The following is an 18,330-nucleotide window of genomic DNA, read 5'->3' as shown; positions in this document are numbered from 1 at the left end:
TGGGTGAAATTTAAAACTTCAACAGGAAGCATTTCTCATTAGCCAAGAGTCTAGACGCTCTGAATGAAACAAAAGTGTAGAACCAGGGGCTGGTTTTTACCAGTCCACTCTAAGGCCTTCACAGTTATATTCATACTAAGATTTTATTTAGTGACATCAGAATAAAGAGTTATGTTCACCATTGTGTTGGTCAGATAAATTTCCACTAAGATCCACTGAAGTTTGTGGGTGTATCATCATGACCAGATGTCACAAGTTCAAGAGGTACAAAAGCTTTTGTAAAGTTCTGTGATTCTTTCCTCCAGTTGTGTTTATTATATTTAAAGAAAACCATGTTGTAAATAACAAAGTGAAAGAAGTTATATGAGTATGACAGCTTGGCTTATAATTGCTAGTAAAATATTGTCTACTTATGGCGTTTGCCCCAAAGCGGCATCTCATCTTTAGTGTCAGATTCTACAATTGCTCTCAGAGAACAACAGAACCCTCCATGTCTCCTCTTAACAAGCTCAGACTTAATATAGAGTGTCCAGCGAATCATGATTCAGGCAATATTTACACAAAAAGATTAGCTTTGCACAAACAGGCCCACACTGAAAACCATCTATGCCTCAAAGATTCAACTGTTTTGCCCACACAGAGCTGCCAAGGGAAGGGCCTCGGCCTGCCGCTAACTCTGGACCGTACGCGAGGATGACTCTCGGCCCGCGCTCCTACACAGATGGTTGCAGCATTCTGTCATCCCACTGTCTCCGGAACGTTCCGAACATGCAGATGTGGCGTTGCTTGACGGAAGCAGCTGTCCGTGTCCGTTTTATGTCAGACAACCACTCAGGACGCGCCGTTGCTGCCTCCCACTATGTTTGTGCTCATGTTCATGAGCCCTTGCGGTATAAAGGAAATCAATCCGTTTTCACACTCCTCTCCTCATATGAGGCGCTGCTTCTCTTGTACTCATGCTTCATGCTGGGAGACAGCAGACGTCGGGTTATGGTGGGCCACTGGAATAAAACGCTGATCATAATACTCTGAGAGGAAAGACCACAACATGCTCCTGCAACCTCAAACCAAGTTTCACATCCACAATATTGCTTTTATCAAATGCAGCAGCAGTAATGTTCAGTTTTAATCCTCTTTTCTCTGTGTGGAAGCCTTATCGTCTAAGAAGTGTATCCATGACAACTGAGTACTAAATAATATGTGTTCAACGTCACTTCATGTCAGTTTGAGCCTAAGTCTGGAAATAAAAAAGGTTTGTGTGATATTATGACATTACGCGTCCCATTTAGAAGAACAGGTGTTGATGTGCAGAAACAAAGCATCTGTTTTCCAGCCTTCTTTCAACATCTGTAATCTGTTTGTTTTTTTTTAAGTACAAAAGCTTGTTAGAAATGTGGCTCAGATGTCCTTTACTGATCAATCCATTTGCTTTCTCTTTTTCAGACGCAGAGGGGAGTCTAGACTTACCAGCAATACTGTACAGGCAACCACTGCTCACAAGGCCAAGACAGAAAAACTTAGCCCTGCTATTACATTTGAACAACTGATTAATGCAGCATGTTTCTTGTACAACAGGGTCCAGAAAACTATTTTTTTTTCAGTGTTTCGCTGCAAATAAATAAATAAATAAATAAAAATCTTACCAAAAATTTTGTCTAGTTTCTAGTGTAAATATCTTAGTACACTTGAAAAACTAACTTGTAAGTGACTTTTATGGAAAAATTAGGAGCTTCTTTTAAGTCAGTAATTTCTTAAACTTGTGGTATGTAGCTTTTATTTAAAAACAAAGTTTTTTAATGTATTTGTTAAAACTGTCAGTATTTGGTGTCAGTATGTCATGAGAGAATATCTGTGAAAAAAAAGGAAAAAATCAAACTCCTCCTCTCTGTGCTACTATTGCCATCTGAAGAAATGCACCGCTCCCGGTCAAAAATAACCAATCAGAGCCAGGAGGAACTTCTTAGTGCTGTCAATCATACTGCAGTATGCCAGGCCCAATGTGCTAATTGCGGAGAAACAACTTACTCTCCAGAAAAACCATCTATCCACTCATTGGTGGCTATGCTAACTAGCCTCTGCATTCATGACAAGCTCTGCTGACGGGATGAAGCTAGCACAGAGAAGGGGGAGGGCTGGTCGAGCAGCATGTGCACAAGCATGATTGACAGTGCCAAGACCCTCCTCTGACCGAGCTGTGTATTTCTGTGCAAGTCAGATTTTTTCACTTATAGCTAGTACTTTCTCATCAATATAAAGTAATTATTGACTGTAGATTCAACAAAAGACTATATTTTTGTAGGGCATCGATGCTGATGACTGATTATCTGACATCACTAACAGTGCAGCTACCTGCATATTTTCTGTTTTCCACTGGTTCATTCTGGCCCTCTGTTTTTATGTCTGTACCAGGAGACCTTTAAAACACACAGTGTCCACTACTGAAGGTTGTTCTGAACGGGAACACTTGGCAGGTATTAACATCTCAAAGACTCTGCGCAGTAAAAAAAAAAAAAAAAAAAAGTGGAATGTGGAAATAGGCCAGCTTTTATGATAATGGTTACTTATCACTTTTCAAATATTCCATTCTTACCATCTCTCTGGATCCTGCAGCTAAGAAACTAGATTAAGAGCTAATTAGTGGGTCTGATGAATGCAATTGAGCCCATTTGAGGGAGGAAAGTGCTTCTTTCTTCCCGAGTGCCAATCAGTTCTCATTCATATTGTAATCATGGATGATTATGGATGATGAAGCTTTTATGCTATGTTTTTTTTTGTTTGTTTTATATAGCTTGGTATTTGCACATACAATTTCTTGGTCTACTTCTGAATGTTTCAGTAGGTTCCGGAGTCTTTTCCTGGTCCTCTAACTAAATATGCCACGGCTACTTTGACTTGAATGGTTTTTGACATTTAACAGCAAATAAATGTTTTTAAAAGGGCAGTATTATGTATTTTCCAGGCACATGATGCCATTTAGGGCTCAATCAAGTAACTATGTCACCTTCAATTGTTATAAAAATGCTGACTTAAAGTAAATTTGAATTTGATGTTGCAATTTACTGCCTTAAAATTGGACCTCTGTCTCTATAAGAAGCTCCTGCTCTTTCTGAAACTCCGCCTTCAGCTAGTCGTCACAACAATGAAAGAATCAAGCAACACTCCAGGTATGTTTTTGAGGTGGGAATAACAGTATAGCATGATGTAAAACTCAAAAAGGTTAATTTTACGAAATACTGCCCCTTTAAAATCAAATGTCTTTTTCCATATATTCATTTATTAACTAAATATCTCTGAGGACAACATAACTTACCTGATTCAGAAATCAGCCAGTGGCTGAGTCAGTGTTTCTGACGGGAATGCTCCCTACACAATTGTCTTCATCTTGTCTCTTTCACATGCACAGCTTGAGTCCCTATTCATGAGACGGTGTGCTTCTGGTTCTGACATTACAAACATGATATAAAGTCCACTGACACATCCACCTATCTGGGTAATTGAGACAGATGATGCTTTCTGCGTTTGCCGGCACAAAGATGTACAAGAATAAAATGTGTAGCTGGGGTGGGATCTCTACCTGAAAAGATTTGAAAAATATCAAAAATGTTCAATTTGAGTACATTTGATTAATAAAGAAAATTAAATATGACAAGAAACACTGAAATCTAAACTTCTTTAATTTTTCAATTTTCCTTTTTCATCTAAACAGATTTAAGACAGTGTCAATAACTGTTCTGAGTTGAAAAGCAGCCATAAAGGTTCGGTTCAGAAATTTAAGAAGACCGAAGTGATTTTGCAGTGCCAAAATATTGTTTTGTCTCAAAGTGAAGCGTCAGATTAAGAACTACAGTACCCAGCAAGCTCTGCAGAATATAAATAGTAACTGAATGGGCGTTCCCGTGGTGACATGTGGAGGAGGTAAGAAGAGGATTGTTGCCGAGGACGCATTGAGCTGTCGGAGATAACGCCGCTCATGCGACTCTTACCTACCTGGAGTTTCACTGCGATGGACTTAACCGAGGACAGTGCTGTGGAAATTATCCCGTGCTGACCCACTTCTCGCGTTTTTCTCTCGTTGTCCTCTGACGCCTTGTCTCATTCCTGCCAGGTATGAACTCCTTCTCTGTGTGTGTAGTTTTCCAGCTCGCGCATTGTTCATATTTTTTTCCCACAGAGATGACAGCATCCCTGTCGAGGAAGTAGCCCACGCGCTCATTTGTTTCTGCCGCTGGCTGCAGCTCGTGCGCTGAAACGGTATAAAAAAAAATTAGCCGAGAGAAAAATGTACTCTGGCTGTTTATGTTTACCTGTCCGCGGTTTAACGTTGTTCCGAGGCGTTTAAATGCACTAATTTTTACGTAGTTTTGTACTTAAAAGAATGCAAAGTTTATATGCGTGTGTAGGAAGTTCAGTGGGCCGTCGGGATATGGGTTAATGTGACCTTTTACCGTAAGACTTGCAGTTTCACTTAACTGTTTACATGTTTTATGTGGTTTTAGTTTATGATATTGTATAATGTGTCTTAGAGTTTTGTTTATTAACAAAAAGCTATTCGTAATTTTTAATTCAAGGCAAGTTATTTTGACCAAAGAGCACTGTTAAAATGAAACAGAACATTTTACCTGCATAACAACTGCTGAGTTTATGCTCGACCCTTTTCTGAGTGGTGACCCAAATTTAGGATGAACTGGTTTCACGCAGATGACAATAACACAGTGCACACAGAAAGTAGAAAGTAGTTTTCTATTTCCCAGTTGTACTCCTTTAATGGCTAATTTCAAACCCTTGAAGCTATTTTTGTTGGGTGTCAAACCTGACTGAGCAGTTTACTTGGTTGTAGCTTGAGGGTTTTAATGAAGCCTCTACCACTTTGTTCCTCCCTTTTTAAGTTATTACTATGTGAACGATGTCCAGTGCCTGTTTTAATACCTTGCAGCCTGCAAAGTTGATCTACCCTCTAGAGTTTCTAGCAGGTATAAGTAAAATATATTTACTATGTCCCATTTTTGTTGCCTTGACCACTGTTTTGAATATAGTAGATGCCACGGAGAAACAAAAGACAAACAAAAACGTTTTCAGTAAAATTATTTTAACTCAAGTAGAATTAATTCGGACTCAAAACAGCTACTGTTTACTGAAATGGTTCTAGCTTCTGATACCAAATTTGGGTTTTCTTGGAGGGCTAAAATTTGATTTCATAAAATGAAATTCTGGACGCATCAAAACGTGTCTATACCTGCATTTGCATTTTACTAAAAAGGCATCAGATGTGCTATTTGTTGTGTTTTTGAAGAAAAAAGTGTGGAACTATTCAGTTTAATGTATTAAATGAACATGGGGGGGGGGAGTCATTCAGTCAAGAGTGTCTTGTCCTGGACGATTGATTTGGTACATCAATATGTAATTATCATTAGTTATTATTTCAAGAGTGCTTGAAATAAATAAATGGTTTGTACATTGTACATTTAACAGTTCTGATTTATTCTTATTATTATTTTTGTAGGTGAATTAACCCTGAGAGACCATGTCGGACAAAATGTCCAGTTTCCTCCACATAGGGGACATTTGTTCCCTGTATGCGGAGGGCTCCACCAGTGGATTTATCAGCACTCTGGGGTAAGAGCTTTCATTCACACATCACTACATCCACTTTCTACTTCCCTCATTTCGCAAAGTACCTGTAAGGATTCCTCCAAAGATAAAACCTTAGGCACTGTTGTGCAGAATAGCTAGCATTGTCCAAAGTAAAGTGACCACAGTGACACATGATGCGAGTAATAACACGAGTACATTTTCATCTTTTTTCTGCACTCAAATTACATTTTGGTTAGAGACGGCTTCTCTTAACCAAAAAAATTCACTCTAACCATTAAGCTAGTGTGCTTAAAATTCTGGTTATTTAAAATTCTGTTGCGATTCTTCTTTGTATTGCTTCTTTTTCTTATTTTTAAGATTCGAGATTGGCTTGTTGCTGTATTCTTCCTTTTTGTCCCTTAGATTACTCTGTCTGAACGGCATTTAGGTAGGTAGTTGGCATCTCCCCTCCGCCCTAATTGTAGGCGCAGAGTTAAAAGTGCGTCTCATCATGTGAAAATAGAACAAATCGTGTCATGTAATTATCGGTCAGAAGTAGCAACAAGGAGGAAGAGGAGGAGAGTGTGATTGCCAATATCTCTAGTGTCTTTCTTTCTTCTTATCCAAGTTTTCTTTTTGTCTGCATCTATATTATCCTCCTTCACCTTATTAAGGAAAGACAGGCAGTCTGTTTTTTTTTCCTACTACTGTGTAGCAATTTTATATGTCACTCAGAAGTGGCCGCGCCGTGGCCCTATAGTTCACAAGACTTCAGAAGCCACGCTCTTTCACAGTCTGGCGCTTTACATCAACCGCCAAAGCAACAAAAGTGTTCACAGCTTTGATGACTGCTAACATGACATCTCTCATTTGTTAAATTTACGTCCTCTGCTCTCATGCTTGTGATCACCCGCCACTGCCGCACCGTGTGTCTAAAGAGGAAAGCATGGAGGGCGTAGCTAAAAATAGCAGCATTGTTTTTGTATTCAATTTTGCTGGTGCTGTCAGCACTCTGAAAGTGACCCCTGACAGACACCTGGATCCACCTGGTGCACTCCTGGCAGCCCAAGCTTTGATGCAGAAAGCAGAAGCAGCATTCTCCTTGACACAGGATAACAGGAAGTCTTGAAACACCTGTTCCCTTTTGGACCTTGGCCCATTATTGCATCATTTTCATCACACACAATGGATCCATTTGTTGATGGTACCTGAATTCTTTCATTACAGAAATGGTCCTCTGCATTTTTGTCAATGGGTTGCAAAAAGATGCAGCTTTTTGGAGTGTCCTTAAAAGTTCTTTTAATTGTATTTATCTACTAACTTGCATAAAACAATTATTACGACGACATTTATGTTAACTGTAGGCATTTTGCCATGTACAGTGCAAACCAAATATTTACATATAACATATAAAGTCTGGACTTTTGGCTACTGAGAAAAAAATTGCTTCATGGAGGTGTGGATGCCGTTTAAGTTTTAAATTTTTCCCAGTAGTTAATGTTTGGCCATGACGTATGTAATGCAGTGAGAAGGAAGTGCCGAGCCAAGCCAAATGGCTGCTAAAGTGAATTTAATATTTGGATTGCTAAAGTACAAAATGGACTCTATCCTACTGGTAGAGTCCAGAAAACCCAGGGCATCAGAAGGACAGAGCATTACCTTGACATATTAAAGCAACATTTCAAGTCACCACATGGCCAACACAAACTACAATCATCAGTAAACTCAGTTCTTACTCCTGCTATGTTTTTATCCTACATTAAGAGTCATTTGATAGTTTGCTGAAAATACTATGTTTACACTCATTTTGACTATGACTCATGAGTACTTAGATTTGTAACATATTTCAATGACGTTCCAGTTAATTGTGGGTGTACAAAACCTTCTGGAGCTCTGTGCTGCTTCACTTTCTTACTTGTAAGTGGACTGGTCCGAGGTGGATCACATGACAAAGACTAAACCTTATTGTAAAGTTTGTAAAGTGCAAAAAAACACTTGTTTTTTTTAGGGAAAATCCAGATATCTGATAATCAAAAATAATCAAAACATTCTATAAAACTATTGTTTGTTAAAAGTCAGCTATACAAAATTCAGCCGCTCCCGGCTGGTGTGGCTGACAAAGTCTCAGACAATACATTAACAGAAATTAGCAGGCCAGTACCTGGAATCGGATCAGAACATCCCTACTGAGAAAAACAGCACAACAATGGGAGGCAGCTGCTAAGAAAGTAACTTTGATGGGGCGGGGGGAAAGGCTTAGTTTTAAGGGCGGGGATCTATTGCATCCTTTATGATTTATTGTGATAAATTTCTTGTCAGTTGCCTGTCTTTATTCAACAGTAGCTGCGTTTCCATCACAAATGTAATTTGTTGATATTCTGCTAATGTCGAAAAACTACAGTTTCACAATTGCAGTGTAATGCAGTGAGAAGGAAGTGCCGAGCCAATTATAAATAAGCACAATTAAAATGACACTTGAAAAAGTTTGTTCACATAAGGCATTAAAAAACATGCTGCGCCATCATCCTTCAACTACTTCCTGTCGTTGTTGTCTTTGTGGTTTGCACCAGTGGCAACATCTGGTTGTTGGTCATGTGACTCGTGTGATGCGAAAAAAGTGCTTCCATTGCAGTTTTACTAAATAAACTAACTTCTATACAGCCAAAAATCCTTCTGAGCCTAGCGCCAAAACATTTTTATCAAGAAACAAAAGTTTTTTCAAAGTTGGCATGTTTCCATTAAGCAAATTTATTTTCAAAATGTCAAATTGTGCAATTATAAGGTCACTGGAAAGAAAGTGATATATTTAACCACCCCTGATTTAAATGATGGTGACTAAAATGTTTAGGCATTTGATTGGAACATCATAACAAAAGAATGGTTAAAAAAAGAGTGTAGGATCAATGACTAATATTGTCAATGAAAGAAAATAACATTTCAGTGCACACAACAATTGCTCCAGTTTCTGTATGTTCATATGGATTTACCTGTAAGAACCTGTAAGACAGGAAGAGGTGTCACCATTCAGGATGCCTGAAGGATAAACTCGTTTCCATTGGAAAAACTTTGATGTCTGGAACCAACTGAACCTCGGAGACGACTCAGAGTGATGTAGCAGCAACAGGAGATTGTGCAGCTAAGCCCCAAAATTATTCATTTATTCAGATTTATATTTGAAATAATTTTCATTCTACAGAAACGCTAGTTTCTGATAGAAAGTGAGACACCTCCTAGGAAAAAAAAAGTAGTGCCAGCTTTGCTTATAATATACGTTTTATTAGAAAATTAAATTTCAGAAATTCTTCATAGAAATTGATTATTCTTTTTGTTTGGAATGTCAGGAATCTAAGCCTTCTTATAATTACTGATGATTTTTTTTTGATGATTTCACTGGTATTTTGTTATGAAATACCAGTGAAATCATTGCCATTCCAAAATGCCTCTAGAAGAAACATGCCTTAGATATGAATAATTTTAGGCCTCAACTAAAGAAATAATCTGATCACATAACTACATTAGATTTATATGCATGTATAGTTGATAGATCTGAAACACTTTGCTGCATCCTGCTTGCTGACAAGTTATTTTTTTTATTTTTAAAGTGATTAAATCAGACTTTCTATGCTCTGCATGGTGGCAGTTAAATACTGTATAAAAAGATTGACAGAAATTAGTTTTTGAGTTTGTCCTTTGTAAATATTTCCATTTGTAATGATGGGTCAGCAGTAAAGGATTTGGAAAGTCAAATTTAATTGGATCATAACATTAAATGTTTGAGCAGTTGTTTTGTATCTCTTCAGTCTTTACTTAGTTTCTTCTGGAAAAGGAATTAGGCCGAAAACAACCTTTTGATGAAGCTGTCAAAATTAAAACCTGAACCTGACTAAAAATAAGGATTCATTACAATTCTTAGTTTAAGTAGAATCCATTTCACTTAAGTCAAAAAGCAACCAGCTGTAAATGTGAGCTCTCTTCATGAATTAATTGACATGGTTTTGAACTGGGACATGTATTTATATTGATGTTATATTTATTCTACAGTGAGCCGGCATTTAGCTGAACCTGTCGAACGTTATTCTGTCATAAAAACAGTTTAGTCATTCTGAATGTGACCTGCATGTTCCCATACATTAAAAACTGAATATGTTGGCGTTCATTTTATGAATCTGTCACATTCACTGTGAATGTCTGGCACTTAAAACACAAATTTCTAGTGGTAAATTTATTTTTACAGCAATCTATCCGGTGCTGTTGACTGACGTTGCCTCTGAACTTCAAGAATACTAATAAAAGTGCCATAAATATAAATCCTAAAAACTAGAGATTATTTAAAAGTGTATGAGGAAAAACTGTTTCCACTGACGTGGCAATTAAATTATGAGCTGTTAGTGAGTCTGTTTTTAATTTCTGGGGAGCTTTGCAACAATTATGCCATTATCAATATAATTGCGTTAAGTTGGGTGCGTCTTCATTGGATTTGATAGCGTCATTACCCGATAGTCATGCGATATCTCTGTGGTTCTCGGATGCACAATTCTGTGTGGTTTCCAATAAGGAAGAGAGAAACTACTAGAATCCATCTCAACATTTGGCTTGGTCACTTAATGGGTTTTGAGTTTCCTTCTTTCTTTTTTTTGGAGCTAGGAAGAAAACAAGAAAAAAAAAGGATGTTATACATATTGTTAATGCATCTTGAATAAAAGCTAGTCCTCATAAAGCACAGCTGTAGAAGCTCAAAACCTTTCCTAACAAATAACATTTATAAGAAATGCAGCCTTTTGTCAAAAATAATGTGTATCCCATCTCATTTGTAAATGAAACAATGCTAATTTAGAATAGACCAGAGACTTCCTTGTCAAATAGAGAATGAAATTAAGCACCATCAGCCAGTGCAACATGCATGTAAAAAGAAAAATTAAAAATTAAAATCTGCTGGAAAAAAAAGCATACAGAAATACACATAATACATGCACCGGCATGCACTGATATTTTAAAAATAAGCAGACTTTAATGTTGTGTATGCTCTATGTCTTAGCCAGGTTTAAAGAAAACCAGCATTTTATATAAACTTGCCAGAGTGGCATGGTGATTCGGCTTAAAAGTAAAATCTGATTTATATTTTCTTGTTTGAGTTCTGATTTTAATAGATTTTTTTTCTCCTCACATTTTTTCATAAAAAAACAACAAATGTTTAAAAACTGTCTTTTATCTCAATCACCTATTTTGTGAGTTGACCTCAGTTCAAAGTCAAAATAAATAGAAGCTGTAAAACATGTTTGTCAAAAAAAAGGTAGTTCTTGGAAAACCAGAATATTTGACTTAACCAAGAACATTTTTAAATGTGTCGCCCTGCTATACTTGCTAGTAGATCTCAGTACCACTGAAACTAAACAAACTAACACCCAGCAACAAGCAGACACTTATTTTTATCTCTTTAACAACCCTGACCAGAAGAAAAGTGTAGAAACAGACTTTGAGGATCCTCTGGGGTCGTAGCGATGTATTCTTTTGTCCTTCTGAGCTGGACCTCAGACTGGTGCTTTGGGAATTTGGCCAGGAAACTATTTCAGACTGTTGTCATGTTATTTGACCCATTTCTTAGCAACTTTTGCATAACTTTAATGTGGTGCTGATATTATGTAAGTAATAATTCAATTCTTGCAGTGTTGCAGTCTGTCGCTAATATTTGGTAATTGAAAAACATAAAAAGTGGTTAAAAGGTGTTTTAAGCTTAATGCCCTCTCTCATTTTGAACTTGGAAAATATATTCACATTAATATCTGTGTTTAGGCTCGTGGATGACCGCTGTGTCGTACAACCGGATGCAGGGGACCTCAACAACCCACCCAAGAAATTCAGAGGTAAGAACTCGCTCTCATTCATGTCTGAGTTTTTCATTAAGATTTACTGCCAGTTGTGTCTGCTCTGCGATGTTTTTTTTGTTTTGTTTTGTTTTTTTAAAGGCATTCTGACAGTTTTTATTTTCTTGTTTCTTTTTTTTAATTTTTGGACTCTTATGCTGTTTTAAAAATGTACAAAGCAATCATTTAGAAACTCCACAAAAAGTATCCCTTTTACATAGGGACCGCTTAGATTTGTCAGAACAGCTTGAGTTCTCCGATAACCTTAAACGTGTTTAGAGCTGCAAAGCTGCATTGATTCGATTCATGCTGGTTCAATAGTTATAGACCTTAAACCTCACATTCATGCTGTGAAGGTCCAGCCTAACCTTTAGACCCTTGTTTTGTTAGAAAGCAGTCAGGCCCACTCTAAGTATTTTATTTTTATTTTGAAGCCATAGTGACTTTCTAAAGGCTGTAATGTGATATTACCTGGTTTGAGATCTCTTGCCTTCAAATATCTTGCTTGGATTAGAAGGGAAAGATTTGCTTTACACCTGCTAAGTTTATTAGAGGACCTCCTAAAAGGGAGAGCCCAGCCAACCTGTGGAGAAAACCCATTTCGGCCGCTTGTATCCGTGATCTCGTTCTTTCGGTCATGACCCAAAGCTCATGACCATAGATGAGGGTGGGAACATCAATCGACCGGTAAATCGAGAGCTTCGCTTTTTGATTCAGCTCTTCCTTCACCACGACCGACCGGTACAGCGCCCGCTTCACGGCAGACGCTGCCCCAATCTGCCTGTTGATCTCCCACTCTCTTCTTCCCTCATTTATGAACAAGATCCCCAGATACTTAAACTCCTCCACTTGGGGCAGGACGACCCCCCTGACCTGGAGAAGGCACTCTACCCTTTTCGGGCTCAGTTTTCATTGTTTTTGTTTATTTATTGTAAACCAAGTATTACTCTCTTTTGAGAGGGTTATGAGGGGTAAATGAAGCGTTGATCTATGCCAAACTTAATAAAGTTTTTTTATTTCTTTATGGCCTAAAGCACTATAGTTTCTCCTTGGCATATTAAAGATGAAGCAAATGCTCATCTACTTCATCCTTCTGCAAATTTCTGAGATTAAAAACTTATTTACAACACAGAATCAAGTTGACTATATCAATAAGAGACAGAAACATTTACTCTAACATTTTTCATTAAATGTCAATATATTTCACTGACTTACATGATTAATTATACCAAACTGATTAACATATTTTAAAATATTTAAAGAAATTGTGCAAATTACACAGACAACCATAAGTATGAATGATTTTTGAAAGGTCCACACTGATAAAGGAAATGTCAAAATGTTGGTTTTAAGTCTATTCCTATTCTGTCAAAATATTTGCTATCAATAATCTAGACTTTATTGTTTTAGGGGGATCGTAATCTGGTGATTTGCCATGTTGTTTCCTATCAATCGATACCGATAGGTTTCTTTCCGCTTATTCTTTCTGCTTATTTACCAGAAATGTTTCAAAACTATCTGTGAAAGTTGAATAACTCTAAATGTAAAATTCTTTGGCAACTGATTTGACTAATTATTTTTCATTCACTCCATAATTATATATTTTTTGTGTTTTAAAATACATATGCTTAGGATAGAAAAAGTGGACTTTGGGGCAAAATCTCGACTCGTGCATCTACTGACTTTAACGAAGTCTCATCTTGCTGCTTTCATGTGGTTTGATGAAGTGCAAGGATAGCATTAGCATGTTTACTGTGTTTTGTTTTTAGCTCCTTGGTATAGTGAATATGGTTTGATTGTGTAAAACTTTCTGATTTGGTTTGAATGTCATAAACATAATAACTAACGTTCCAGCTGTGCTTTGCTCTTTCTCCAACACTTGGGGGTTTCTGTGGATATCTGAGCGCAGCTGACAGCAGATCACATGACACAGACAGACTGGCATTAACTGCAGTCAGTAATGCCTTTTTTCTGGAAACATTATTGTAATCTGTGCAAAGTGCTTTAATTGTATTGGGAAAACCCAGATTTCACAAACAAAATCCTGTAAGGTTGTGATTGATATGAATTGGCCATATACCAACAGGAAGTGTTGTAAGCTGAGCTTCGTCTGGGACTTTTTTCATTTAGCAGCGGTTTGATGAGGAACCAATGCATCTGATCATATAAAGACATTATTTATGTTTTATGTTAATGAGTTTGGAAAGAAGAGATATTGAACTCTGGTCAGAGGAATATTTGCTAAAGCTTTATTGATGAAATGATTTGTTGTTTCATGAACTCTTTGACAGCTAAATTTAATTTAAAATAAAAGTTTGGGTACATTAATGAAGTTTACTTTAGGTGTACTGTGGATCTCATAGAAGCTGTGGTCTCAAGACTGGAACTCTAAATGTGGCTTTCCTTATTTTCTTCTGATGCTTTAGATGTTTCGCATTTTAAATTTACTGAAGTTAGTTGTTTATTGTGGTCTGGTTGTGGTTTCTAACACGGTTATTTTCTACTGCTCAGTGGCTGACGAGTACAGAGTGGCTCCTCATTGGAAGAAAGGCTTTTAGCTCGCATGGATTTTTCCAGGAACTGAGACGGCTTCATCCTGCGTATCGGATAGAAACACAAATCCTTCCCAGATTTCAGCTCTAATTTTGACCAATTCTGCACCAAAACGTTTTCAACAGTAATTTTTTTTAGATTCTCTAACTAAAGTTTAACAGAAAGTGTGAGCATGGAGTCCTCGCCCCAGCAGGCTAATCGTCTCTGCCTGCTTAATTTAGCCTGGTGTGCTACGTGGTAATCAGAAGATAACCTATTTTTATGGGGCAGCAAATCTAAACACAGATGCACAGTCGAGTAGTGTGAAGTCAATAATGTTGAAACAGAGAACAACAACAACAAAAACTTGTTTATTTTTAAGTAGGTTACTACAGCAACCTTCTTGTCGACGGTCTTGTGATTTGAATGTCCTGGTCAAATTTAGAAGGCAAGTTTCATTGTAAAGCACCTTTAATACACAAGACAATTTAAGGTGATTTACAGCAGATCAAAGGAAAGGCAAAAAACAAAACAAAACACTGTTTTGATTAAAGTTGTGTCCATGCTAAATGCATAACCTTCACAACGTGACACTAAATTAAACAGTGTAATTTAATAAACAATTGTAATATCTTTCAAATTTGGATGTGAAACATGTTTGAGACTACGTACTTAAGAGAGCTTCATTCACGCTCGATGCATTTGGAAAAATACTTTAACAGACAAGACAAAAGTGGAGCTTTTTAAAAGGCCAGGAATCCTAAAAGACTAATTTCCAGAGATGCTTATTGGGTTTAGGAGGTAATTTGTTTTTCATAGCAGTACGAAATCATATTTATTATATAAATGAAAAGTTTTTTTCAGTAACTGTTCACTAATGACTTACTGTTTAAAGTAATGCCACCCAAGAGTGTTTTCAGATCTTTATTTCATTTAGATATGAGTTTCTGCTTACAGCTCATAAAACACATTTCAGATTATAACATTACATCAGAACAACAAGCAAAACGATTTCTATTTTGAAGTGGTGCCAGGCTCATCACAACAAATATTCTAACTCATTGGATAGCGTCTGCCGTTTAAGTTCATGTCCACTGGTCTCTATTGTTCATTAGAGATTTTAAGGAATTTTTTGTTTCACTTGCATTTCATTGTGCTTTTGTAAGCACAAATTATTTAGCATCTTGTACTGTCGGTTTAAATGTTGCATTAAGAAATGTTATGTCCTATCAACACTTCAGGAGTTTAACATAATTATTCTGATTCCATCATTTTGTGGAGATTCATCTGTGAGTGATTAGTTAGGACTGGTCACTCAGTCAGTACCTTTCTGTATCGACAGGTTGCCGTTTCACAAGGCCACTTCTTCCCAGTTAAAGACGCAGAGAGGTGACCTGCTCGCTTCTAACTGAGCTAGTCAAATGATATTCAAAAGTGTGGTTTATCGGTGCACTGCTGTAACTGCACAGGCACACTGACTGAATTTCTCACTGCGTTGACCTACTGCACGCTTTAGTTACTGCATCATAGTACACATAATAATAATAATAATAATTCATGTTTTGCAAATGTTGATCCTTGTCGCCAAATTGGTTTTCGGAAAAGCAGACTATTTACCTCAGCATTGTGAAGTAATCGTTAATCTGTCGACGAAAAAGCCCTTTGTGTCAGCCACCAGAGTTAATCAGAAGTGTTGTAACAGGCCTGGAGCCTAATCTCTTTGTGGAGTATTAACAGCACTTGCAAGCTATTTAAGAAGTCAGTTCTGCAGGGAGCCGAGTGCTTAATCTAGCTCGTCTCTGATTTGAGGAGCTTATGGATGAAATTATCAGTTCGTGTTTTGTAGATGCAGGTTGTATTTATTCTCAAAAGTGCACGATAAACTGAGTATGAAATCAAGCTATCCACATTACGAGCACAGTTACTGTGCAACTATATTACGGTTTCATAGTGTCATTGCAGAGATCGAGAAAAGGAAAGAAATGTGAACTCTGAGAACATGCAGACTGGGGTGTTAATTGAAGACTGAATCGCAAGCAGAGAGCATAACTGCTTGTGACACATTTCAGAGTGTTTTTGAATTTATTTCATAAAGGACAGGTCATATTAATTAACTTTAGCACATCAAAACAACCATGTAAATATGCCAGGTTTAGCCACAAGAGCTCATTTTCATTGGTAGTTCTCTGGCAGGTTGATGGTAAAAGATAAAGAATATTGAAAATATTGTAATTCTGCTTCTTCAATCTGTGTTTGAAAGATCCCTATTAGATACAAAAGGCAAAGCACAAGTTTCCTAATGCCGAATGAGAAAATTACAACATGATTAAATTTCAAAATTCATTGACCAGTTCATGTTCAAAATCCCCTTTTTGTTATTGCTGCACTGCATGTTGCAATAACAAAAAGGAAACATGAATGTAAGCAAAAGGTGTAAAAAACGTTCACTTCAAATCCGCGGTTACACTGAGGGCTGACAGTCATTATTATTGACAGTTGATTTCCATCGCTGCCATATCTTTCCTCATTAAAAGTTATGAATGACAAGTTTGGTTTGTATCCTTGTCGATCGCACAGCATCCTATGACCATTTTTAAGGTGAAATCAACTAAATAAAAGTGATATTAGGCTACAAGTGTCTGCTTTTTGACAGGCTTTAAAGGAGCACACAGGTTGTTTTTACGTCCATCATGGCGGAGGGAGCAGAGGTCTGAAGAGGTGACATCACGTGCGAAGGGTCAATAGTGTCTTTGGGGTCGATCCACCACTGGACTCTCATTGCTTTTTCTATTTTCTTTCTATTTTTATTAAGCACATTTATTTTTGAAATGTCAAATTCTGCAGTCATGGAAACGCAGCTTTTGAGGACAATGAGGTTGAAAGTCCTACAGGTGTTCATCTTTAGTAGGTCTGTTGTGAAGATTTTTGCAGATAGATAATGTCTACATTTTGCAACTATCTTTTTAGGAAATACCTTTCTGCCGTAGTAGTACGGTGCCACGGTATTTTTCTGCTTTTAATAGCCATTATTGCCCATTTGCATCGGACAAATGTTCTCCCAGTGCCCCGTTTTCTTTTTTTGGGTCTTTGCCCTCCTCTTTCCTGCCCTGCTTCCTCCACTCCAGGCTGTATGATGGGTAATCCCCCGACACTCTTTGCTTTGACCGCATTTCTGAGTACGGTAGCCCAAATGCGTATTTTTATCTCTGTTATTACTCAGTGGAGTTCTAGTTGACACTTGGAATGCAGTAGTTCATAGTAAATGTTTGAACGGACGAGTTAGTCTACCATCTTACAACTCAGAAAGTTTTTTCTAGTTTTATCTTGTATATTTATCAGTCTGTACCAGCACTTTCTATATTCTCTGCTCCTTAAAATAGCTGTGAACCTCATGCTGTCCATGAGACTGAATCCCCATTTCAGTCAGAGTTTTTGTTTTATGTTGTTGCACATCAGGGCTGGGCAATAAATTGATTTTTATCCATCCATCCATCCATTTTCTAACACCTTTGTCCCTTAATGGGGTCAGGAGAGGTGCTGGTGCCTATCTCCAGTTAACGTTCCGGGCGAGAGGCAGGGTCATCCTGGACAGGTTGCCAGTCTGTCGCAGGGCAACACAGGGAGAATTTACCTAGTGAGAATTTAGAGAGACCAATTTATCTGACAGTCATGTTTTTGGACTGTGGGAGGAAGCCGGAGTACCCGGAGAAAACCCACGCATGCACAGGGAGAACATGCAATCTCCATGCAGAAAGAGCCCAGGCCAGGAATCGAACCCAGAACCTTCTTGCTGCAAGGCAACAGCCCTTGATTTTTATCAATTAACTCAATTTTCTGTTTTTGAACATTTAATTCTATGAAAAAATCTGTATTTTTTTTTCTACATTTGGGTTTCCATAGTTCTAAATGTCAGCCTACCAAATAGCTACTATCTTGTTTGACAAACATGTTTTAGAAGCTTCTTTTTTATCCCTCTCCAAATTTCAATTCAGGTTAACTCTGAAAGATTGATTTTTTTTAAAGACTTTTTCTGTCATTTGCCATTGTTTTTAAGGAAAATAAATTGTAAATCATTTGTCAAGTCTGCATAGGAATTGTTTTCATAAAAGAGCTTGTTGTTTTTTGTGGCTCAGTACTCTGAGCCTGTCTTTAACATGTAATATGCCAGTTTCCTGCTAAATTTTATCTTCTCTCATGAACAGGAAACTTTACCTCCACCACTTGAATCAGCAGCTCCCTCCAAACTTGGAGTCAGTTCTGTTTCATGGCTGATGTTGGTGCATCTTTATTTCCATCCCACCAGTCACTGTGCAGCATCAAAATCTGTCCTTACAGTTTAACAAAGATGTCTGGGCCATAACATGGG

General features: G+C 37.5%; 1 protein-coding gene across 4 annotated transcripts in view; it reads left to right on the top strand.

Moving 5' to 3' along the window:
* Positions 1-3,921: 3,921 nt before the first annotated feature.
* LOC106908051 (inositol 1,4,5-trisphosphate-gated calcium channel ITPR1-like) overlaps positions 3,922-18,330 on the top strand; it is a 121,387-nt gene continuing 106,978 nt past the window's right edge. For all 4 annotated transcript variants that reach the window (XM_088005361.1, XM_088005359.1, XM_088005360.1 and 1 more), the window contains exons 1-3: positions 3,922-4,105; positions 5,501-5,613; positions 11,362-11,432. In XM_088005361.1, the coding sequence (XP_087861487.1) occupies positions 5,522-5,613; positions 11,362-11,432 (163 nt within the window). In that variant the 5' untranslated portion in view covers positions 3,922-4,105; positions 5,501-5,521. The remainder of the gene's footprint in view (positions 4,106-5,500; positions 5,614-11,361; positions 11,433-18,330) is intronic.

Source organism: Poecilia mexicana, unplaced genomic scaffold (genome assembly GCF_051168715.1).
Source record: "Poecilia mexicana isolate PSO_F unplaced genomic scaffold, ASM5116871v1 scaffold_5, whole genome shotgun sequence".
Taxonomy (NCBI): Eukaryota; Metazoa; Chordata; class Actinopteri; order Cyprinodontiformes; family Poeciliidae; genus Poecilia; species Poecilia mexicana.
The sequence above is the reverse complement of the archived record's forward strand: the minus strand, read 5'-3'. Positions and strand labels throughout refer to the sequence as shown.